This window comes from Gadus macrocephalus, chromosome 9, assembly GCF_031168955.1.
Source record: "Gadus macrocephalus chromosome 9, ASM3116895v1".
Taxonomy (NCBI): Eukaryota; Metazoa; Chordata; class Actinopteri; order Gadiformes; family Gadidae; genus Gadus; species Gadus macrocephalus.
In genome coordinates, this window is record NC_082390.1 from 10,132,387 (window position 1) to 10,156,744 (window position 24,358).

Sequence of the window (24,358 nt, forward strand, 5' to 3'; positions counted from 1 at the left end):
AGGTAATTTAGAGGTTAGGGTTCAGAGGTTAGGGTTTAGAGGTAATTTAGAGGTTAGGGTTCAGAGGTTAGGGTTTAGTGGTATAAAGGTTAGGGTTAAGTGGTAAGGGTTTAGAGGTAAGGGTTTATAAACTCTAAACTTTAGAGGTAGGTGTTTAGAGGTTAAGGGTTTAGAGGTTAGGGTTTAGAGGTAATTTAGAGGTTAGGGTTCAGAGGTTAGGGTTTAGGGGTAATTGTTTAGATGTTAAGGGTTTAGAGGTTAGGGTTTAGTGGTATAAAGGTTAGGGTTAAGTGGTAAGGGTTTAGAGGTAAGGGTTTATAAGTTAGGTTTTAATGGTTTCGAGGTCTGGTTTGAAGGTGTGGGGTTAGAGCATTGGTTCTCAAAGTGCGGCCCGCAGGCCAATTGCGGCCCGCGGAATCATTCCTGGCGGCCCGCAATGACATACATAATTATGTAAGTTATATAAAAAAATAAATAATAATAATAATAATAACAAAAATAAATGAATATAAAGAGAAAAGTCGACTCTCTCTAGCTTTCAATTAAATCCTTTTACATTTGTTAGTTGTAATCGGACTGTACATTACTTTGAAGGCTGAACCTCAGTTTCGTGATTTAGACCTCACTTGACCTCACTCCCGGAGGTCCACGGTGCAATGTTTTTTTTGACCATGCTGGCAGCGGTTTTTTTTTTTTCTTTTGGCGGCCCTCCGTCAAATTTTGGGTTCCTAAATTGGCCTTGAGTTGTCAAAACCTTGAGAACCCCTGGGTTAGAGGTTAGGGTTCAGTGGTTTAGGGGTAAGGGATGGAGGTTGGGGTTTGAAGGTGTGGTGTTAGAGGTTTAGGGTTGAGTGATGATGGATAGAGGCCCATGGGCCTCTGGTTCAGTTGTTTACCTTCCACCAGCTCCTCCTCCTCCCCCACCTCCTCGAGGAGGAGGTCTCTCTCCGTGTGCTCGGGTATACTGAAGTCGGAGGAGGTGTCCCCCGAGCCGCTCTGCTCCTCCCCTGCTCGCCGTCGCCATGACGACGAGGGGGAGGGGCTCAACGTGGTCCCCATGTAGGCCATGCCCCCCATCTCCGTAGCAACGGCAGCGCTCCCGCTCTCGGCCTCGAAGTAGAAGGCGGAGGAGCGCTCGTCGTCGGGGGGCGGGGTCTCGGCCGTGGGGGGCGTGGTCTCGGCCGAGGGGGGGGGAGGGGTGGAGGAGGAAGTGATGCGGGGGGAAACAGGAAGTACACTTTCACCGGAGGCGGAGAAGTCCTCCTCCTGCTGGGCGGAGCCTGAGCCCACGCCCCCCCAGGCCCCTCCCTCTGGGGTGGGGGAGGAGATTGGTGAGGGGGAGGGGGAGGGGTGGCGGACGGACGTGGGGGACCAATCAAAGTCGTCCGTGGCTGTAAGAGAGAGGGAGGGGTCACTGGTGGGGGGAGGGGGGGGAGGAAGGAGGACGTGTGAGGAGGAGGAGGGAGGAGAAGGACGGGAGGACAGTCTTTCAGCCGGCGCAGAGGAAGAAGCCCGTGGGGGGTTGGTGGCTACGCTAGCATAGGTAGCGCTGCTAGCGTGGCGCACTATGCTAGCGGCTACTTCCCACGCAGCGGAAGGAGAGGAGGAGGAGGGGGAGGGCGGGGGGGAGGAGGCGGCGTGTGTCTGGAACGGCGCCAGCGAGGGTTCGACGGAGCAGGAGCACATGGCGTCCATGCCTCCGCCGCCGCCGCAGCTCGCTAGCACGTAGCCGCAGCCACCGCTAGCTTCAAACCCCCACTCCTCCTCCCCCCCTCCACCGACCGAGGAGGAAGAGGACGGCGGGAGCAGGAGGGGCGGGGCGAGAGAGAGAGACACTGCGAGGACAGGGGGCGATTGAGGGAGCTCTGGCGTCGCCGACGGCAACCCGACCGAGGGAAGGGGCGGAGTCTCGCTAAAGGAGGTGAGGAGGTCACCGGAGTAGACCCCCGATGAAGACCCAGACAACTCATCGTCATCTTTATCCCCATCACCATCATCATCATCATCATCATCATCACCCTCACCACCATCATCACCACCATCACCATCATCATCATCACCATCAGAGAGGGGGGGGTGGAGGGAGGTGGGGGGCGTGGCAGAAGCAGGGGGCGTGGCCGAGGAGGAGGCGTCATGCTGCTGTGAGCCAGCAGGAGGAGGGGCTTGCAGGCAGCAGGAGGGGGAAGGGGCGGAGCTAGCCGGGCTGGGGTCCAGCAGAGCTGAGGAAGAGGAGGAGGAGGAGGAAGCCTGAGCGACTTGATGCTCACCGGTGGTGTATGACGGGATACCGGTGAAGTGCATGCTGGGAGTTGTAGTCCTCAGCTGGGGTTTCTCGGACACCCCGCGGGATTGTGGGTGGATGAGGCTGACCTCTGACCTCTCACTCCCTGTTGCTGTGGCGTTTGAATTGGCGACGGCCTCCTCGTCTCCACGGTTACCGTCATATGCACCGGGGGAGGGGGCATGGACGTGTGTGTTGTTGAGTGTGCTTGTACTGTTGGGTGTGTTTATGTTTGAGATGTTGTTGTATGTGTCCGAAGTGGTGTGTGTGTCTTTAGTGTTGTGTGCTTCCATGGTGTTATGTCTATCTGTGCTGGTGTGTGTGTCTGTGATGTTGTGTGTGTCTGTGCTGGTGTGTGTTTCCTTGTTGTGGTGTCTATCTGTGCTGGTGTGTATATCTGTGGTGTTATGTGAATCTGAGCTGGTGTGTGTGTCTGTGGTGTTGTGTCTATCTGTGCTGGTGTGTGTGTCCGTGGTGTTGTGTGTGTCTGTACTTCTGTGTGTGTCCGTGGTGTTTTGTGTCTCTGTGCTAGCGTGTGTGTGGTTGTGTATTGGTGGGATGCCACTATATTCCTCCTGCTCTCTTCCTCTGTCTCCTGGTCTAGCAGTGCCCCCTGCTGGCGGACTGGAAGTACTGGGGCGCAGCCCTGCTGTCGTGGAGCTCACAGCCCCGACTGGCCCCCGGGTGGGCTGGGCAAGGGTGGGGGTACCCTGGGTGGAGGTGCCCTGGATGGTGGTTCTGGGGTCAGGAAGGAGTGGGAGGAGGTCTGGGGTTCTGGATGGGTCTGTGGACACGGGTGAACCCGCCTCCACTTCCTTCCCCACTTCCTCCTCAATTTCCTCCTCTACCACCTCCTTCTCCTGCCCCACGAGCACAACATCATTCTCCTCCTCCTCTTCCTCCTCCTCCTCTTCCTCCTGGACTGGGTCTGGGTCGTAGTCTCCCTGGTGGTGACAGGAAGTGACATAATTTAAACCCGCCTCCACACCTGACCCACTTCCGGTTGGCTCATAATTAGTTGCTCAACAGTTCTTCTGGTTCCTCTCGGGACCAGAAGATAGTGTGTGTGCGTGCGTGCGTGCGTGCGCGTTTGTGAGTGTGAGTGTGTGTGCTCACCTCGTTCACATCGTCCCACGCAGAGTCCAGCGAGTCTACTAGAAATAAACACAAGTTTCATATTAGAGAAGATGAAGGAGGAATCCTCCCACGTGATTGGCTGAGCAGAGACAGCATCATCCTCATTAAGGTGGGGTCAGCTCGATACGGCGGATCTGGTTGGTCGATTCTGGGAGATATGTATGCATGCAGAGCGTGTATTACTGATTGTGAAGTGAACATCAGGGGACTAAATGTTGATTTTTTATGTCTTTCCTTTGTGTGTGTCCCCACACACACACGCTCACACACACACTCACACACTCACACTTGCATACAAACAAAAATACACACACACGCACACAGACACACACATATACTGTATTTTAGGGTAGAGATGGTTAAATTTAGGTATATGGTTAGAGATGGTTTGGTTTAAGTATTAGATTAGGGATGGTTAGGATTAGGTATTAGATTAGATATGATTAGGATTAGGTATTGGGTTAGATATAGTTAGTATAGGAATGAGGATAGAAATGGTTAAGGTTAGTTATGGTGATAGCTTGAGGCTAACAGAGAATATAGTTAACTAAGTCGTTTTAGCTAACAAAGAGCTTGAGTTGTTTGAGGTAGTTTTCGCTAACATAATGACCTAGTGGATTGAGGCTAACATTGAGCTAGTTTTAGCTAACATAATGACCTGGTTGATTGAGGCTAACATTGAGCTTGTTTTAGCTAGCATAATGACTAGTGCTGTGTTCCGATATCCATACTTCCGGTACTTGCTATGCTTAGTTTGAGTACGTAGGGCGTTCCAATTAAGATCGGGGCGAAAAGAAGTGTACTGAAAGGACCCGCATGGTGTACTCAAAACGCTCAGACCGCTGAGTGTGGATTGATGTACAGCTTTTATAGCTTTTATAGCTTTCATATTATTATAGCTGCTAGGCGTTAGCACAGTTCAAAGCTGGATGTTTTGGGTGGGTGACGACGAGCCGCGTCGGCAGTCGCGATCGTAATTTCTGGTTAGTATTCGATTTGGAACACTGACATCATGAGTGCAGATAGTGTTCTACACGTTTAGGTGTACTCATGGAAGTATGGATATCTGAACACAGCACAGGTGGATTGAAGCTAAAATTGAGCAAGTTTTAGCTAACTTGATGGTCTGGTGTTCATGTAGCATTCAGTCACACAGGAGCAGGCGGAGACCGACACAGAACTTGGTACAACATGGACCAGTTTATTATCAACTTTAGTCATAAATTACACTTATTATCAAATATATACTATATATATATTATTATTTTGTATATATATATATATATATATATATAGTTCCATTGTATACAAATGCTTTGTTTTACTTATACATAAAAGGGGTCACTCAGAGGTCATGAACAAGAGAGAGATACAAACCAAAACATCAGAGAAAGAACGACACCTCAGAGGGAGAGAGACAGGGGGAGAGAGACCAGGGGGAGAGGAACCAAGAGAGAGACCAGGGGGGAGACCAAGAGAGAGACCAGGAGAGAGACCAGGGGGGAGACCAAGAGAGCGACCAGGAGAGAGACCAGAGGGAGAGAAGAGAGAGAGCAGGGGGGAAAACTAAGAGACAGACCAGCAGAGAGATCAGGGGGAAGACCAAACTGTTGCATAGTTTCAGGTTTCTGAGGACCAAAGTCTGGAGAGATGGCAGAACCGTTGGGTTCTATAAAGCGTAGATTTAGAACCCGGTCGTGGTGGTTCTCCGCCGCACTACAGAGTCTCTGATGGGCCAGTCGACAGGCGGTCAGCGCTAGCGTTAGCCTAGCCTGCTACAGGTGTGCTAGGCGCGGTCTCCGTGGAGACGGCCGGGCGAGGCGGGGTCGCTCTTACCGGGGTCGTAGGTCGGCATGGTGACGGTCAGCTGGTCGCTCAGCCGTCCCAGGAGGCCTCCCGTGCAGACGGCCACCACCTCCAGGCTGTAGCTGGTGTTAGCCAGGAGGTCCTGCAGGATCGCCCCCTGGTGGTGGGAGGGTAGAGTACACTCAATACCAGTAAGACAGGAAATAATAATCATGTGTTTAAACACTGGGGCCAGCTTGGGGACACTGGGAGTGGAGGTGAACTTGAGGGTGTACAGTCTTAGCAGGGGCCCAGTGGGAATGCAACCCCTAACCCTGGCAGTGTTAATGCCTTGCTCCCCCAGTGGGAATGGAACCTCAGGTATGGGTCAGGGGGTCATCTAGCTCTATGAGGCCTCTAGGTAGACTGAGGACATTGGGGATCAAACCCAGACCCTGTGGCCCTGGGACCCTGGCCCTCACCACGTCCTGGTCCCCGTCCGTGAGGTACTCGATGGTAGGCGGTGCGGGGTTGCCGGCGGGCCGGTAGCGGACGGCGTAGCGGTCGATGGCACCGTCGTAGACGGAGCGCGGCCGCTCCCACATCACCAGCAGGCTGCTGCGTTTCTGGGCCACCGCCAGAACCTTCTCTGGCTCCGAGCTGCACTCTGGAGGCACACAGAACCTTTAGAACCTGGAGGACCTCACGGTGCTCATCACGGAACCTCATCTAGAACCTGAAGAACCTGCTCATCACAGAACATTAAGAACCTGAAGAACCTCATCTAGAACCTGAAGATCCTCACCTAGAACCTGAAGAACCTGCTCATCACAGAACCTTTAGAACCTGGAGGACCTCACGGTGCTCATCACAGAACCTCATCTAGAACCTGAAGAACCTGCTCATCACAGAACATTAAGAACCTGAAGAACCTCATCTAGAACCTGAAGATCCTCACCTAGAACCTGAAGAACCTGCTCATCATAGAACCTTTAGAACCTGGAGGACCTCACGGTGCTCATCACAGAACCTCATCTAGAACCTGAAGAACCTGCTCATCACAGAACATTAAGAACCTGAAGAACCTCATCTAGAACCTGAAGATCCTCACCTAGAACCTGAAGAACCTGCTCATCACAGAACTTTTAGATCCTGAAGAACCTCATCTAGAACCTGAAGTACCTCACCTAGAACCTGAAGAACCTGCTCATCACAGAACCTTAAGAACCTAGAGGACCTCACAGTGCTCATCACATAACCTCATCTAGAACCTGAAGAACCACATCTAGAACCTGGAGAACCTCACGCTGTCAGGCTCATCACAGAACCTGGCATGGGTCAGAGGTCGGGTTGGGGTCAGAGGTCGGGGTTGGGGTCAGGGGGTCAGTAGACCCTGTCCCAACACACTCCCTACTTCCTGTCCACCCTCCTCACTTCTTGAACTATGGACCACTTGACCTCAACGTACTGAAGTCCTGAACTCAACGGTCAGACCTCATAACATTACTGTCTCAGTAGCTAATTACATTCATTCATTAGACTTTGCTGTCAAGTAGTGGTATATAGAAACCTCTCATTCAAACATGCACTCACTCACTCACCCCTTCCCCCTCGATCACTCTCTCTCACTCACTCCCCTCCCGTTGACTCTGGTCGGCACCAGGCTGAACCTCCATCTCACGGCCACTAGAGGGTAGGATCGCCTCTCGACAGAGTAAAGTAAAGACCTCCGATCTCTCACCCCAACTAGAACGACGAGCGCAATAGAAAAACCCTCTCCGTGTAAAATAAGATGAGGTTATCAATAAACTACAATACGTCGGTGTATACCATGGTCAATCAATAGCTGGAATACTACCAATAGTAGTTTCTGATACATATGGGTTAACACACAATAGAACTTCAACAACTGGCATAGAAATGTTTTGGAGACTGCATCATAAACGTCGGATCATTGGTCATGTGCTGGACTATACCACTCTAGGTATTGAGCCGCTCTAGGGATGAAACTGTCGAGTGTTGACTACCAGAGAAACTACCAGCTGCCTGTTAAAAAAACATTCTGGATGCATGAATTGATCCTGGCTGGTTTCACATCACAGATCAATCAGAACCGTTCAATACTATTGATCACTAGCTCTGTGCTCTGATTGGTCGGTCGTTGCGGGGATGTAGGACAGCAAAACCCATTCTGAGCACCACCTCCTCCTCCTCTCCTCTATCCTCTCCTCCTCTCCTCTCTCTCTCCTCTCTCCTCTGTATAGGTGTGTGTGTAGGTGTGTGTTTATCAGGTGTGTACCACCAGGTGTGTGTATTAGGGGTTTGTCCCAGGTGTGTGCCGTACCAGGTGTGTGTGTACTAGGTTTGTGTACCAGGTGTGTGCCGTACCAGGTGTGTATCAGGGGTGTGTCCCAGGTGTGTACCAGGTGTGTGTGTACCAGGTGTGGGCCGTACCAGGTGTGCTGAGCTCCTCGCTGCCGGTGTAGGAGGAGTACACCTGTCCGGTGAAGCGGGGGGGCTGCTCCCGGAAGTTGTTCTGCAGGTAGTCCATCAGCATGACGTAGCCCGCCTGCTGCATGGTCATCACCTCACAGAACACCTCCAGCTACAGACAGACAGACAGACAGACGCACACACACACACACACACACACACACACACACAGACAGACACATAAACACGCACACAGACAGACCCACGCACACACACACACACACATACAATCATCAGTATGTGTGTTGTATTGAGTGAGTGCCGATGGTGACGTAGTCGTCATCAGAGTTATAGCGTGTTTGTTTTGTTTCGCTGCTGGCGCCTGTTGAGCTTCAAATGAGAGGTAAACAAAGCGCTAGCCCCCCTAGCACCGCGGCGGCGGCGTCTCATCATGCTAGCAGCATGCCAGAGCAGAGCATTGAGCCGCAGGCGCCGGGCGGAGACATCTTTGTTCGGGTCGTGGTTACTCACCGACCGTCACTGACAGGAAGGAGCTCAGAGCTTAATTAAACCATTAGTTTCGACGTTCAGCCACCCTAACCATTATCAGGAGGAATGCGGTCCTGCAACAACGTGTCGCTGCAGGGACCCGCAGCTCAGGACCATAACATCCTATTTAGTCCTGTTAGCTGCTGATCCTGGATCCAGCCTAGAGTTTAGATTCTCTGCCGGGCCGGGTCGGGCCGATATTTCCCACCACTGTCCTCGGGCCGGGTCGGGCCGGGCCTTTGATAGAGCGTTTGTGTTTGTGTTTCTTTTTTTTATCATTGCTTTATTAGCCTAATCTGAGGAGAAATCTATGCCATAAACAGAAATATTATAGGCCTATATATATTTAGCAGAGTAGGCCTAAGTAACAAATGTGTACAAAGTTACAACGTAAAAAATAAAAACACCATGCATGCTGCAGCTCACGTGGGGGAGGGGGGAGGGGGGGGGGGGGCGGACCCCAACAGCTGGAAGAGGCCAAGTTTTTAACAGTCTTCGTTGCAGCGATAACGTAGCGAAGAAAACTCAGTCACTTTTTTTGATGACGCTTTCACAAGGCTATTTTGGTCGATCCATTTGCCTGAAGAAGACCCAATAGGGTCGAAACGTGCTGTTAATTTTTTATTATTAAATATGGGAGCTTTAGCAGTGCTGCAGACATTACATTTCTTTCACTCAATATTACTGTATTTTTCCTAAACCGGGCCAGAAGGTGGGATGTGCACACAGCTATTTTTTAGACCAAAACAACGTTTTGGTCGGGATCCATCGAAAATAAAAATCGTGGCCGAAGCGAATATACAAACGCAACCGAAGACCGAATATTTCTTTTGAACAATTTGTTTGGCCGAATTATTCTGCCTTCTTACGATTTCAAAAGTTAAGAGTGCATTATTTATACAATCTGAAGAATATTCACTGCACTTACTCACTCACTCACTCTCTCTCTCTCTCTCTCTCTCTCTCTCTCTCTCTCTCTCTCTCTCTCTCTCTCTCTCTCTCTCTCTCTCTCTCTCTCTCTCCACTCCCTCACCTGGGCGTCGGAGATGGCGGCGGGCTCCTTCAGGACGATCCACTGGACGGTCTCGGAGCAGGGTGGCGTGGTCAGGGAGCCGTTGTAGATGAAGAACCTCTGGGTGGAGTTGGGGAGCAGAGCCTGTGGGGAGAAGGCCTCCACCTCTCCACTCTTACCTGGAAAAACGCACACAGTTAGTGGTCAGCCTGTCTCATAGGGTTAGGGTTAGCCTGTGGGGGTTCACATGGAACCCCACAGCGTGAACTGGACTCTGTCTCTTTGGCGGGTTAGCTTGACGTACCATAGCGGCTGACTGCGTTGACAGCATTAATAATGGCCTCATAGTTGTCGTTGTCCTCCACACTGATCTATGGAAAAACACACGTCAATATTGTGTGTGTGTGTGTGTGTGTGTGTGTGTGTGTGTGTGTGTGTGTGTGTGTGTGTGTGTGTGTGTGTAAACAGTGGAATATTGGAAGCAGTTGAAAGAGTCTCTCCGTCTGTCTCACTCTAACGTTCTCGCAATTCAAATAATAAGAACTTTATTGGCATGGAAAATAAACATTTACATTGCAGAAGCTATTTCAAATCTCACCTCCTCAACCCCCCACCTTTCACCCCCTCACCCCCTCACCCCCCGCCCCCCACCTAATGCCCCCCCCCCCCCCCCCCCCAGAGACACAGCCGCACACACACACATACCTGGAACAGTACAGCGATGGCGGTGATGCGCCCCCCCTCCTTCAGGGCGTGGTCCAGGGAGTCGAAGAGGTCGTCCTCGTAGCAGTAGATCTGCATCTGGGGGTCAGAGGTGACACCCTGGGGGTCATCGGTCACACAGGGGGCAGTGGACCTCTGTGATGTGTGTTGGTTCTGTAGTGTGTGTTGGTTCTGTAGTGTGTGTTGGTTCTGTAGTGTGTGTACAGTGTGTTGGTTCTCTAGTGTGTGTTGGCTCTGTGGAGTGTGTTGGATCTGTAGAGTGTGTTGGATCTCTAGTGTGTGTTGGTTCTAGTATAATGAGGTCAGAACGGAGCCGATCTCTATATTCAGGACTCTTTTATTGAGCCTCAGGAGCCGCAGGCAAACAATCTCAAAATGAATTTAGCAATCAAACATGGAACTGACAGACAGACGATTGGATGAGAGACAGGACCCCATGTCCCATCGCCATGAGAGGGAGAAAGTATGCCCTACCTACATGAGATTGAGACAGAATGTCCCACCTCCATAAGAGTGAGACAGTATGCCCTACCTCCATGAGAGTGAGACAGTATGCCCTACCTCCATGAGAGTGAGACAGTAAGCCCTACCTCCATGAGAGTGAGACAGTAGGCCATACCTCCATGAGAGTGAGAAAGTATGCACTACCTCCATGAGAGTGAGACGCCCCCCCAGATAGTGAGACCCCTACCTCCAGAGAGTGAGACGCCCTACCTCCATGAGAGTGAGACGCCCCCCCAGATAGTGAGACCCCTACCTCCAGAGAGTGAGACCCCTACCTCCAGAGAGTGAGACGCCCTACCTCCAGAGAGTGAGACGCCCTACCTCCTGAGAGTGAGACGCCCTACCTCCAGAGAGTGAGACCCCTACCTCCAGAGAGTGAGACCCCTACCTCCAGAGAGTGAGACGCCCTACCTCCAGAGAGTGAGACCCCTACCTCCAGAGAGTGAGACGCCCTACCTCCAGAGAGTGAGACCCCTACCTCCAGAGAGTGAGACCCCTACCTCCAGCGAGTGAGACGCCTACCTCCAGAGAGTGAGACCCCTACCTCCGGAGAGTGAGACCCCTACCTCCAGAGAGTGAGACGCCTACCTCCAGCGGGGCCTTGACCCCGTCCAGGCTGTGTTCGGAGCCCTCTGACGAGGCGTTGCAGCGCCCCCAGTGGAAGGTGAGGCGGGCCGCCCTGAACCGAGAGCCCAGCCCCCCGCCGCTCACGAAGAAGTCCCCCCCCAAGGTGACGGCCACTGGAGAGACACACCGAGCACCTGGTTAGTCTGGTTAGTCTGGTTAGTGGTTATAGTAGTAGTAGTAATACTGGTACATTTACATTTACTACGTTTAGGGCATATAGCAGACTCACAACGGTTCACACACATTCACACACCGACGGTGGTGTCGACCACGTGGGGTGACAGCCAGCTCGTTGGGAGCAGTCAGGGAGAGGGGTCTCGCTCAGGGACACCTCGACACCCCGCTAGGAGGAGCCGAGGATCGTACTAGCAACCTTCCGGTTAGCAGTCAACCCACTGTACCTCCAGACCAAAGCAGACCCCACTACTAGTAGCAGGAGTAGTAAGGCAAGGCCGTCTACTCCTACAGCTCCATCAGAGTTATTCACAGAGAGTCCTTTAAGAGAGGATGTAGAGTGTGGTCTTTAGAGCCTGCTGGTGTCTCTGAGGTCTCCCTGGCGCTTCACCCAGACGGCCGTATAGAGACCCAGAAGGGGCTGAGCTCTGTAAGGCTGAGCTGTGGTTCACCACAGAGCGAGAGGAGAGTGATCAGTAACGCTGAGCTATGGTTCACCACAGAGCGAGAGGGGAGTGAGCAGTAACGCTGAGCTGTGGTTCACCACAGAGCGAGAGGAGAGTGATCAGTAACGCTGAGCTGTGGTTCACCACAGAGCGAGAGGAGAGTGATCAGTAACGCTGAGCTGTGGTTCACCACAGAGCGAGAGGAGAGTGATCAGTAACGCTGAGCTGTGGTTCACCACAGAGCGAGAGGGGAGTGAGCAGTAACGCTGAGCTGTGGTTCACCACAGAGCGAGAGGAGAGTGATCAGTAACGCTGAGCGGTGGTTCACCACAGAGCGAGAGCTTCCTGCTGAATGAGCCGAGTGGAGGAACGGGTTTTAAACAACATTATGCCCCGTCCTGCTCTGAAATGTCAGCCAGCGATCTGAGGCTCTGACACTGACACTATTGTCCCCCTGGAGGAGGGCTGGGAATAAAAGATCTGTTCACTCTCTACGGGGGAACCTGAGTCCTGTCCTAAAGACACCGCTTATCTACGGCCCGATGTGGGCCAAACTGTCCTGAGAAACACAAACACACACACACACACACACACACACACACACACACACACACACCGTTCCTCCTGACATCTGGGACGGGGAGCAGAGGAACAACAAAAGGGAGTGCAGAAGAAAGGAGGAGAAAGGAGGAGACAGGGAGGATAGCTCGGGTTCTTGGAGCCTTTGTCTTCCTGCTGACCAACATAAGAGCAGTCGACCAATGGGGGGTAAGGAGGCCACAAAACAGGAGGAAGAGGAGGAGGAGGAGGAGGAGAGGAAGACGGTCAGCTCACCGGTCTTCCCGTCGTTCTTGGCGGTGGTCCGGTCGGAGGTGGGCGTGGTCCAGCCCTCGAAGCGCAGGTCCTGGTACTCCAGGCGGACCTGGGCCAGGTCCTCCTCCAGGTCCAGGGGGGACTGCCGGGCGCTGCTGCAGGACGGGTACTTCTTCACCCAGTTGTCCTGGTTCAGGGTCCCTGGAGGAGAGAGAACGTCAGGGGACTCATGAAGGGGGGGTGGTCTCCACCACCAGTGGAGACCACCTGGTGACGCTCATCACACACATTCTCCCAGTGAGAGCTCCCACCAAGCCAGAACTCGGTGTAGTAAATAGCTGAGTGTAGACATGGTCGTATGTTGTTTAGCTCTGAGACAGATGGGCTGAAACAGGTCTCCGCCTGAGGACCTAGAAGGTTCTTAAGGTAGCCGTCCTAACAGGAACAAATATCAACGGCCTAACCGACGCCTAACAAGACCAAACACGCAGTGTCTCCGTTTGGGAGCGCTAGCAGAAAGCTAGCTGTAGAGATGCTGGTGTTAAGTATCAATGAATGGTCCTAATGGTTTCTATCTCTGCTGATCCATGGATAGAAACCAGGACGTGTCTCTGAGCAGACACGTCCTAGAGGCTGCCAGGTTGGAGATCCAAACCATGGTCTGCTGCCGGGGGACGGAGGGCATCCTAAACTTCTAAATCATTCTCCTCTGCTGTGTAGCTCATCTTCCAGGATCTAGCCCTAAGGATGTAGGAACCCAGACAAGGTGGAGATGATCCAGTTTATCTGCTCTTTAGACCCCTCAGACCGGAGCTTCTGGTCTGTTTTCACACTACAAGGAGGGACACACAGGATGACACATTCTACCACCGGGGGGGAGGTGGGGAGGAGAGAGGGGGAGGAGGGTGAAGAAGAGGAGGTGGGGGAGGACAGCGAGGGGAGGAGGGTGAAGAAGAGGAGGTGGGGGAGGACAGGGAGGGGAGGAGGGTGAAGAAGAGGAGGTGGAGGAGGAGGACAGGGATGAGAGGAGGGTGAAGAGGAGGTGGTGGAGGAGGAGGAGAGGGAGGGGAGGTCAAGGACGGAGATGGGGAGGAGAGAGGGGGAGGAGGGTGAAGAAGAGGAGGTGGAGGAGGAGAGGGAGGGGAGGTCAAGGATGGAGGTGGAGGAGGAGAGGACGATGTGTGAATGTTTGGAGGTATTCATTCTCCTGGGAAGAGAATGACCATCAAGGTGAGGGTTGAGAATATACCACACCCACACACAAACACACAAACACACACACACACACACACACACACACACACACACACACACACACACACACACACACACATATACACACACACACACACACACACACACACACACACACACAAGGCTCATATGTTAATTTATTTTAACTACATACCTTAGTTCTACCTACCCTAGATCTACCAACACTAGATTTACCTGCCCTAGATCTACTGTATCTACCATAGATCTACCTACCCTATATCCACCTTCAGTAGATCGACTATACCTAAAATAGATCTAGCTACCCTAAATCTGCCTTCACTAGATCTACTGTATCTACCATGGATCTACCTACCCTAGATCTTTTTTGCGGAGGGGGTGGGGGGGGGGGGGCTGAAGAATTGACACAAAGGCTGAGAAAAGCAAACAAAGAGTTGTGTGGTTTGACTTCAAACATCAGGACAGAGAGGCTCATGGGAGATGAGGTTGGACACGGAGCGCCACACAAAGACTGGGAGATGAAAGGAAACGTAAGCGGCCCCCGCCCAGCAGAGGAATGGACCACCGGCGGTAGGTGAGACAGCACCCGGTCGTTAGGTGAGACAAGCCGACCTGTCGTTATGTGAGACAGCACCAAGCCGTTAGGTGAGACAGCACCAGGCTGACCTGTCATTAGGTGAGACAGCACCAGGCTGACCTGTCGTTATGTGAGACAGGCCGACCTGTCGTTATGTGAGACAGGCCGACCTGTCGTTAGGTGAGACAGCACCAGGCCGACCTGTCGTTAGGTGAGACAGCACCAGGCCGACCTGTCGTTAGGTGAGACAGCACCAGGCCGACCTGTTGTTAGGTGAGACAGCACCAGGCCGACCTGTCGTTATGTGAGACAGGCCGACCTGTCGTTAGGTGAGACAGCACCAGGCCGACCTGTCGTTAGGTGAGACAGGCCGACCTGTCGTTAGGTGAGACCGGCCGACCTGTTGTGAGGTGAGACAGGTGGCCCTGTCATTAGGTGAGACAGGCCGACCTGTGGTTAGGTGAGACAGGCCGACCTGTCTTTAGGTGAGACAGGCCGACCCGTTGTTAGGTGAGACAGGCCGACCCGTTGTTAGGTGAGACAGCTGCAGGCCCAGGGGTCTCATTTATAAAACTGCGTGGGATCGCTACTAAAAGTGTACGTACGCCCAAAAGCCATGTTTTGCGTGCGGCAAAAAATATTCAGATTTATAAAACCCTGCGTACGCACACCGTACGCAATCTTTTCTTTATAAATCACAGAGTGCCTACAAGTGTGCGCAGCTGAATCAGCTTCACGTTCCGCCCTGTACACGCCCCTTTTAAACCATAAATGGTCAATGCAAATGACCTCATGAATTCGATCTGCATATAAAACAGACTCAGATGCAAGTATTATGTCTTGTCGGAAACAATGACAGAAGTACTGAGAAAAGCAAAAAAGCCCGCTAACCTAAACTTAGCTACTGCTACTCTCGTCGAAAATACTGGAAGTGCATAAATATAAACAAGCCAGCGATTTCCACTTCCACGCCCACAGATTCGTTCGTTGCTCCCCCTACTGTTCTGGCGGAGAATCCCCTTGCAACACGCGCAATCCTTAAGGAACCTTAAAGGAACCGTAAATCAAAACTTGTCTAAAACAAGTCCCTTGTGTAAATTACGTGCTTACGTCTCTGCGTCTAAAACGACCCGAAATCGACCTTGAGTGGCAACATGTTGCTGCAGCAGTGAACTCTGTCAGTAGCACGGAGCGCACAGTCCCAGAATTAAAAAAGAAGTGGTCTGACATAAAGTTACATATTTTTATGTAGCCTACCAATAAATCGTTATGGTCCCTAAAGACCCTCTCCCTCCGAATCCTGCCATTTGCATGGTCCGCCAGAAGTGGTGCAGCAATACCACGGCACTCACCTCTGTATTTATAGGGTTACGGTAATAAGACTGACCGAGAACACCTTGGATAATCAGTTTGTAATCACCCACGTAAAATGTTCTTGAACATAACCCCTTTTTAATGCCTGATTTGTCATGAAAAGCATCAAGAGTAACGGACAACGATTGTGATGAGGGGTGTGGCTTGGTTTTCCACACTTGGGATTTAATTAACATTTGATTATGTGTTTACAGTGTCACATAAAAATATTATGTTATTGACACATGTTGGACAGATGCTTTATTCCATGCAGTCGCGCCGTCAGTGGACAGTATGGAGTGACGGGATTAAATATAGAGATTTTTATTTTATTTCTATTCTAAGGAGATGTTTCTGGAGTTATAACTGAGAAGCAGTTGACTTAAATTATTCTGATTACATAGATTTAACGCATGATACGGGTTGAAATTAAATTTATGAAGGGCGATGATAAAACATAATCGTTCTTCTCACTCTACAATTCTTCGGTCTGACTTCAGTTCACCACCACACCGTCTGTGTCGCCAATCCTCCTTTTCCTCCAAACCATGCGTACGCATGGGTCAGAGTTTGCTTTGGGCTGCGCACATTTTCCCGTCAAGTTGTTTTTTTATAGATCACAACCTTGGCGTGGAAAGTCACGTACGCCAATTTCAGCCCCGTTTTGTGCGTACGCAACGGTTATAAATGAGACCCCAGGTCACTGAGTGTGTGTGGGCTCCTCAGAGGAGGTGAACCTCACTGTGTTTACCCTGAGCCCATAAAGAGCAGCGCTGGCGTCTGCAGTGTAGAACCAGCCGCTGTCAGGACCTCCAAGACCTCACGGAGAGGTACAGCAGCACTTGGAGAACTAGGAGAACTCATATCCAACCCATCTCACTGGACGCCTGGCACATCGCAGCGACTACGACTGAAGGCCTGGACTCTCCTTATGGTTAACCGGCCAGCACCACATGACCCATTTAAAAGGTTTTGCCTTTACGTGTGTAGGAGGGACCCTCCACTCTGAAGGAGGGATCCCCCACTCTGAAGGAGGGACCCTCCACTCTGAAGGAGGGATCCCCCAATCTGAAGGAGGGACCCCCCACTCTGAAGGAGGGATCCCCCACACTGAAGGAGGGATCCCCCAGCCCGAAGGAAGGGTCTTCCTCTCTGATGGAGGGATCCCCCAATCTGAAGGAGGGATCCCCCAGCCCGAAGGAAGGGTCTTCCTCTCTGATGGAGGGATCCCCCAATCTGAAGGAGGGGACCCCCACTCTGAAGGAGGAATCCCCCACACTGAAGGAGGGATCCCCCAGCCCGAAGGAAGGGTCTTCCTCTCTGATGGAGGGATCCCCCAATCTGAAGGAGGGGACCCCCACTCTGAAGGAGGGATCCTCCACTCTGAAGGAGGGATCCCCCAGCCCGAAGGAGGGGTCTTCCTTTCTGAAAAGGGAATCCCCACTCTGAAGGAGGGATCCCCACTCTGCGTTCCTTCTCTAGATTTCTCCCTTACTAACTAAGGGAGTTTGTTCTTGCCCTCTGGGGGGCTAGGGTCAGGGGTGGGTCATAGACACATGGCCTGTTAAGCCCTTTGAGCCTGGACCGGTGGTTAAGGGCCATATAGATAACATTGAATTGAATTGAATCAACCCTCATTTCTCCACGGTTCCTTCTCATTTTCTCTCTAATCTCTTCATGTTGAGGTCGGCTTGTTGCTGTTGCTGTCTGAACACAGACGGGGGTGTAGTGGAGACAGACGGGGGTGTAGTGGAAACAGACGGGGGTGTAGTGGAGACAGACGGGGGTGTAGTGGAGACAGACGGGGGTGTAGTGGAGACAGACGGGGGTGTAGCGGCTCGCCCTGGAGCAGCCAGGAGCCGCCGGAGGAGGAGGAGGTGTAGCGGCGGGTGGGAGCAGAGCGGTGCGGGGCCGCTCCCTGGGGACACTGGTGTCTCCACAATGGGCCCCTCATGGAGGGAGCCGGGAGAATGGGCAGCGCATTCAAATGCTAATCCCAACATGAGCCCCGGGCCGGACCCAAACACACTCAGATGAGTCTGGAGAGCAGAGGGCCCTCAGAACCCCCCCCACTCAGAGCCTCTCTTCAGGGGCCGTTATTCCCTCTGACGCCCTCCTCAGGTTCTACCGCCGATAGCCCCCGGAGGTCGTTACTGACGACCCCTCAGAGGTTGTTACTAACGACCCCGTAGAGGTCGTTACTAACGACCCCGTAGAGGTCGTTACTAAACACCCCGTAGAGCTCGTTACTAACAACCCTGAAGAGGCCGTTACTAACGACCCTGTACAGGCCGTTACTAACGACCCTGTAGGTGTGTACATACAACCCTGTTGGACGTTATGATAATCACTTCCTTTGTAAATCTGTCACTTCCTCCTCTTCCTATCGGTCTGTCTGTCTTCTCACTCTCAGGCTGCATCACAGAACCACTTCACACCTCGTTCACCAGGCTGAGCCCCCTCTTTGAAGCAGAGTGCACCCCCCACACACACACTCACACACTCACACACAGACAAACACACACACACACACACACACACACACACACACACACACACACACACACACACACACACACACACACACACACACACACACACACACACACACACACACACAAAGACGTGTGGTTGTGAGGACTCTGGAGCATCAAAGTGTTGTCATTGAAGTGACATCTCTCAGACACCTGTGGTGATGGTCCATAGGTCAACACACACACCAGACACAGACACACACACACTTACTCACAGACAAACACACACATACACACACACACACACACATTTACAGACCTGTACACACACACACACACACACCACACACACACACACACACACACCGCACTTCAACAAACACACACACACACACACACACACACACACACACACACACACACACACACACACACACACACACACACACACACACACACACACACACACACACACACACTACATACAGGACAGGCAGTGAGGAAAGAAGGGGAGGAGAGGAGCTAAAGGGAGAAGGTAAGGAGGGGGAGGAGAAGGGGAGGGGGAGGGGAGGAGGGAGGGGGAGGGGGAGGAGAAGGGGAGGGGGAGGGGAGGAGGAGGGGGAGGAGAAGGGGAGGGGGAGGGGAGGAGGGAGGACGAGGGGGAGGAGAAGGGGAGGAGGGAGGAGGAGGGGGAGGAGAAGGGGAGGGCGAAGGGAGGAGAGAGGAGGACGGAGGAGGATGAGGAGGGCAGGAGGAGAGCAGGAGGCGTACCTGCGTACGACCAGTCGATGTCTTCTGAGAACTTCCTCTGGTTCCTGTAACCGTAGGAGCTGGTCTGGTCCACTGAAAACAACAAGTAAACAACGTCAACACACTTGTAAACACATAGCCGCACACTTGTTAACATCAGCAACACACACTTGTTAACATCATAAACACACCCTCGTGAACAAACACATGATAATCACCATAAAACACAGCCCTACTCAAACCCTACAGAGTATTTGGTCACTATGGTAACTCCATGATGGAAGACAGAGAAGGAATGGGTCTGTACACACTTGGAGACAGGTGAGACAGGTGAGGACAGACAGGTGAGGGCAGACAGGTGAGACAGGTGAGATGAGAAGGGAAGGTCAGACAGGGGAGATGGGCAGTGAGACGGGTGAGGTGAGGTCATTCACCTCGTTATCCCATCCCAGCCAATCAGCTGAGCTGCTGGCTGTGTATAACACCCTGCCCCCCCCCCCCCCCCTCACTAACAATCCCCACCACCAGGTCAGCTCCTCGTTGTGTCTGACGTGTCGTACCCCCAGGTGAGCAGGAGCGACAGGTGAGGCTCGTGGCTCAGGGCTCAGGGAGGTTGTTGAACAGGATTCAGAGGTGAGAGGAATGTGGCCGTAAATGTGTATGAGAACCTGCAGGTCCTCCACGGCTCTGTGAGCCGTGGAGCTCTCTGAGCTCTCTAACTAAGCTCTCTGAGCTCTCTAACTGAAGAGCAAGCAGGATTCCCAATGGTGCTCACAGCTCAGGCACTCAAACCCCCAGCCGGCGGCGTTGGGAAACGTCAGGCCCTTCACTGCGCCCCTCAAGCTGAATGTCATTAAGGAGCAGGGACAGGTTAAGGGCTGCGTGTTTAAGGATGCCTACAGAGGGTGGTTAAGGACTGTGTGTTAAAGGATGACTACAGGGAGAGGTTAAGGGACCCATCTTTAAGGGTGGCTACAGGGAGAGGTTAAGGGACCCATCTTTAAGGATGACTACGGCGAGAGTTTGAACCCTGGGGGATCGAACCCAGACCCTTTCAGCTGGGGATGGAACCCACTAAGCAGAACTACATGCACCACCACCACAGAATGAGGGATCAAACGTTGGTGGACTTGATGAACAGCAGAAGGTCCTGGACCCTCGGCTGGAATCATCTACCAGGAATGAAGCTGATCTCTCCAGTGATGCTCTGATCTCTGGTGTCACTAGGATCCGTCTGTCGGAGAGAGGGCGTCCTGCTGTGAGATGGACTCTCCATGATACCAACCTAATCTGGATTACATGTTTACGGCCTGCTGGTCAGTGGTGGCAGAGATGGGGCTCCCCTGGTCCCCCCCTGGTCTGTCTCCCCCTGGTCTCCCCCCAGTCTCTCTCCCCCTGGTCTCCCCCAAGTCTCTCTCCCCCGGTCTTTCTCCCCTTGGTCTCTCTCCCCCTGGACTCCCCCCAGTCTCTCTCCCCCTGGTCTCTCTCCCCCTGGTCTCCCCCCAGTCTCCCCCTGGTCTCCCCCCAGTCTCCCCCCGGTCTCCCCCCGGTCTCCCCCCGGTCTCCCCCCGGTCTCCCCCTCGTCTCCCCCCGGTCTCCCACTGGTCTCCCCCCGGTCTCCCCCCGGTCTCCCCTTGGTCTCCCCTTGGTCTCCCCCCGGTCTCCCCCTGGTCTTCCCCCGGTCTCCCCCCGGTCTTCCCCCGGTCTCCCCCCGGTCTTCCCTTGGTCTTCCCCCGGTCTCCCACTGGTCTTCCCCCGGTCTCCCCCCGGTCTTCCCCCGGTCTCCCCCCGGTCTCCCACGGTCCCAAACCAGACAGAAGGACCTCCTCTGGTCTGCTCTCAGATAGCCTTCCCTTGATCGATGTCTGATGTTTTGACTGAGTGAACCGCTACACACTCAGTACACACACAGTTCACACACGCTACACACTCAGAACACACTCATCTCCGGTGCACACAGCCTGCTTTAAGTTACGTAACGCTCCCTGACAAAAGACGGAGCAGAAACCGCCGGCTATTGACGAGTGGACAACAAAGACAGCAGCTGCTGCTCAGACGGCACACCCGGCCACGCCCCGCGTTAGCATGCAGGCGCTACACCGGGAAGACCAACGCTAGCAGAGATAGCACGCTTAATAGCATCCTTCAGCCAGCCTGGAATAGGGTTAGCTAGGAGGTATGGGTGGTGGTGGTGTAGGGAGTAGTAGTGGTGGTGGCGGAGGAGGTAGTGGTGGTGGGGGTGGAGGTAGTGATAGTAGGGGTGGAGGTAGTGGGGGTGGAGTTAGTGATAGTAGGGGTGGAGGTAGTGGGGGTGGAGGTAGTGGGGGTGGAGGTAGTGGTGGTGGAGGTAGTGGGGGGTGGAGGTGGAGGTAGTGGTGGTGGAGGTGGAGGTGGTGGAGGTCGTGGGGGTGGAGGTGGAGGTAGTGGGGGGTGGGGGTAGTGATAGTGTTGGTTGAGCCCAGCAGGGAGGAACAGCTCTACACTACTGGGCGTTCCTCCTAAGTGGAGCACGGCCAGCATTGGCTGGCTGGGGAGGGTGTGGCTCTGGGGGGGAGGGTGTGGGTGTAGAGGGTGGGGTTGGTGGGAGGAGGGGGAGGGAGAGAGAGGGTTTGCAGGCGTAGCAGTGGTCCACTGAATAAGAGGATTAGCAGACAGCACCGCTAGCTTGACTAGCCAAGCAGCTCCAGGCTGAGAACACGGCCTTGCCAGGATGTGTAAGACGGGGGTTGGCTCTGGGTTGTAAGACCACCACCGGTCCTTCAATGCCAGTCCTGGACCCCGTCCATGACTGGAGGCTGAGGACACGAACAGGACTCCACTGTCCTGACGGACACTGCTGTCACTTTATACTTAATATTTAACACTTTATACTTAATACTACTTTACACTGCAGCCCTTACACTTTATACTTAATACTACTTTACACTGCTGTCCTTACACTTTATACTTAATACTACTTTACACTGCTGTCCTTACACTTTATGCTTAATACAGTATTTACTGTCCTTAAGCTATATACTTAATGCTAATAACACTACTGTCCTTACACTTTATACTTAATACTTCTTTACACTGCTGTCCTTACACTTTATACATTCTTACCAACAGTCTTTACACTTTATAGTACCTTACACTGCTGTCTTTACAGACACTTTATTCAGCCAAATTAAAAGAACAATGGCAGCTCCCAAGGAAAGTGTCGCAACATGCGGAGCAATTAAAGATATTTTAGAAGAAAGCCAGAGCAACACCTAGTTATTTAATCTGATTGGCTGGAGGTATGTGAACAACTGAAGGCTGCAACCATATTTGGAAATGAATGGCTGCCAAGCCATGGCCTGACTGAAACACAAACTTGAATATCTGGATTGTTTGACAAGACTATGGCTACTTTACAGTACTTTACAATAATGCCATAATGGTACTTTACACTTCTTTACAGTACAGCCTTAAAAGTACTTCACAGTAAAGCCCTTACAGTACTTTACATTACTTTACACAACTTCCCTAACAGTACATTACACAACTTCCCTAACAGTGCATTACAGTACTTTGGGCAGATCCCAGGGGATGAACTATAAAGTATTGTAAGGTACTGTTAGGGAAGATGTGTAAAGTACTGTAAAGTAATTTAAAGTACTGTTAGAGAAGTTGTGTAAGGTACTGTAAAGTACTGTTCGGGAAGTTGTGTAAAGTACTGCAAGTATTGTAAAGTAATTTAAAGTACTGTTAGTAAAGTACAGTACTTTACAGTACTGTAGAGTACTTGCCTAACAGTATTTTAGACCTCTTGCCAAACACTACTTTACACTTCTTTACACTACTTTACAGTACATGCCAGTAATCAGTGCTTACAGTATCACTAGTAGTAATTAGAGCTACACAACTAGATCTACACACCATGACTTACACAGCTAGAGCTACACACCAGGAGCTACACAACTAGAACTACACACCATGGGCAACACAACTAGAGCTACACACCGGGAGCTACACAACTAGAGCTACACACCGGGGGCTCCACAACTAGAGCTACACACCGGGGGCTCCACACCAGGCAGTGATTGATTGGGCCGTCGTGAGCCAATCAGCATTCAGTAAACGTGGAACTAGGGTCAGCTCCCCCACCAGTGGCTTGCGCCTGTTTAACATCCGTCTCCTTGGTTACACAGGCCGTTAGCCCGTTAGCACATTAGCAGGGCTGTAAACAACACTGCTACTTCCGGTAGCCACCAGTGCTACTGGCTGTGTGCTGGACTTCCAAAGACAAGAACTTAAATTAATAATACATCTTTGGTTACGCTGGGAGGTGCCCAGTACAACCACAGTCTGCTACTGGTTCTGCTGGGAGCTGCCCAGTAAAACCACCGTTTTCTACTGGTTCTGCTGGGAGCTGCCCAATACAACCACACTCTGCTACTGGTTCTGCTGGGAGCTGCCCTGTAGAACCACAGTCTGCTACTGGTTCTGCTTGGAGCTGCCCAGTAGAACCATGGTCTGCTACTGGTTCTGCTTTGAGGTGCCCAGTAGAACCACGGTCTGCTACTGGTTCTGCTGGGAGCTGCCCAGTAGCACCAGTCTTCCTCAGACAGTGAGGGGACTCCAGGAGGTTCAGGCTACAGTGAGACAGGAGGTCTGGAGGTCTGATTGTGTCGCAGCTCAGCCTCCCACTGGGAGGAATAAGTGGCCTCTCTCTCTTTCCGTCTCCCAGTGCTTTGCTTCCCAGTCCCTCTAAACATTTCCCGGGCGATGCTGGAAGACGTCCACTCAGAGAAGGTCTGTTTACAGGAAGAGACGACTGAAAGGCTGAGAGGACCTGAGAGAGGACTGCTGAGCGGGACGATAGACCCTAACTCTGATTCATGAGCCGTCCAAGAGAGACGGTCCCCTCTCCCGGGGTGTGTGTGTGTGTGTGTGTGTGCGTGTGTGTGGGCGTGTATATTTATATAAGTGTGTGATTAAAGAGAGTGTGTGTGTGTATATGTGTGTGTGTGTGTGTGTGTGTGTAAATCAAAACGTGTGTTTGTGGGTGTATATACATATATATATATACACATAAAGTGTGTGTGTATATAAATAGTGTGTGTTCATACATAAGTATGTCTGTGTGTGTTTGCATGTGTTTGTGTGTGTGATTGTCTGTGTGTGTGTGTGTGTGTACATAAGTGGGTGTGTTCATATATAAGTGTCTGTGTGTGTGTGTGTGTGGGTGTGTGTGTGAGTAAGTGTGTGTGGAGCAGGGCTTGGCTGAGCAGATCCTCGGCTAATTGATCTCACGGGCCCCTGAGAGAGAGAGGGGCCCGACACACACAACTCAATCCCACCACTGAGAGGGAGAGAGGGGGGGAGACAGAGCGGGGGGGGGGGGGGGGGGGGGGCTGGAGAGAGAGCCACATAGAGAGAGAGGGGGGGAAGGGGGGAGAGAAAGAGAGACAGAGGGGGGAGGGAGGGGGAGAATGAGAAAGACAGAGACAGAAAGAGTGGGGG

General features: G+C 52.3%; 2 protein-coding genes across 6 annotated transcripts in view; one reads left to right on the plus strand and one right to left on the minus strand.

Moving 5' to 3' along the window:
* ptprz1a (protein tyrosine phosphatase receptor type Z1a) overlaps window positions 1–19,043 on the minus strand; it is a 36,386-nt gene extending 17,343 nt beyond the window's left edge. For 3 of the 5 annotated variants that reach the window (XM_060060605.1, XM_060060604.1, XM_060060602.1), the window contains exons 1-12: window positions 18,893–19,043; window positions 12,506–12,685; window positions 11,013–11,164; window positions 9,903–9,998; window positions 9,502–9,568; window positions 9,219–9,376; window positions 7,658–7,808; window positions 5,686–5,870; window positions 5,255–5,381; window positions 3,398–3,435; window positions 2,268–3,225; window positions 897–1,391 (exon numbers count right to left, since the gene is read on the minus strand). In XM_060060605.1, coding sequence (XP_059916588.1) covers window positions 897–1,391; window positions 2,268–3,225; window positions 3,398–3,435; window positions 5,255–5,381; window positions 5,686–5,870; window positions 7,658–7,808; window positions 9,219–9,376; window positions 9,502–9,568; window positions 9,903–9,998; window positions 11,013–11,164; window positions 12,506–12,685; window positions 18,893–19,028 — 2,743 coding nt within the window. In that variant the 5' untranslated portion in view covers window positions 19,029–19,043. The remainder of the gene's footprint in view (window positions 1–896; window positions 1,392–2,267; window positions 3,226–3,397; window positions 3,436–5,254; window positions 5,382–5,685; window positions 5,871–7,657; window positions 7,809–9,218; window positions 9,377–9,501; window positions 9,569–9,902; window positions 9,999–11,012; window positions 11,165–12,505; window positions 12,686–18,892) is intronic. The other 2 variants (XM_060060603.1, XM_060060606.1) reach the window with 2 other exon arrangements.
* Window positions 19,044–23,363: 4,320 nt separating this feature from the next.
* The window catches only part of dldh (dihydrolipoamide dehydrogenase), a 9,119-nt gene continuing 8,124 nt past the window's right edge, over window positions 23,364–24,358 (plus strand). The window contains exon 1 of the mRNA XM_060061577.1: window positions 23,364–23,462. Within this exon, the coding sequence (XP_059917560.1) occupies window positions 23,364–23,462 (99 nt within the window). The remainder of the gene's footprint in view (window positions 23,463–24,358) is intronic.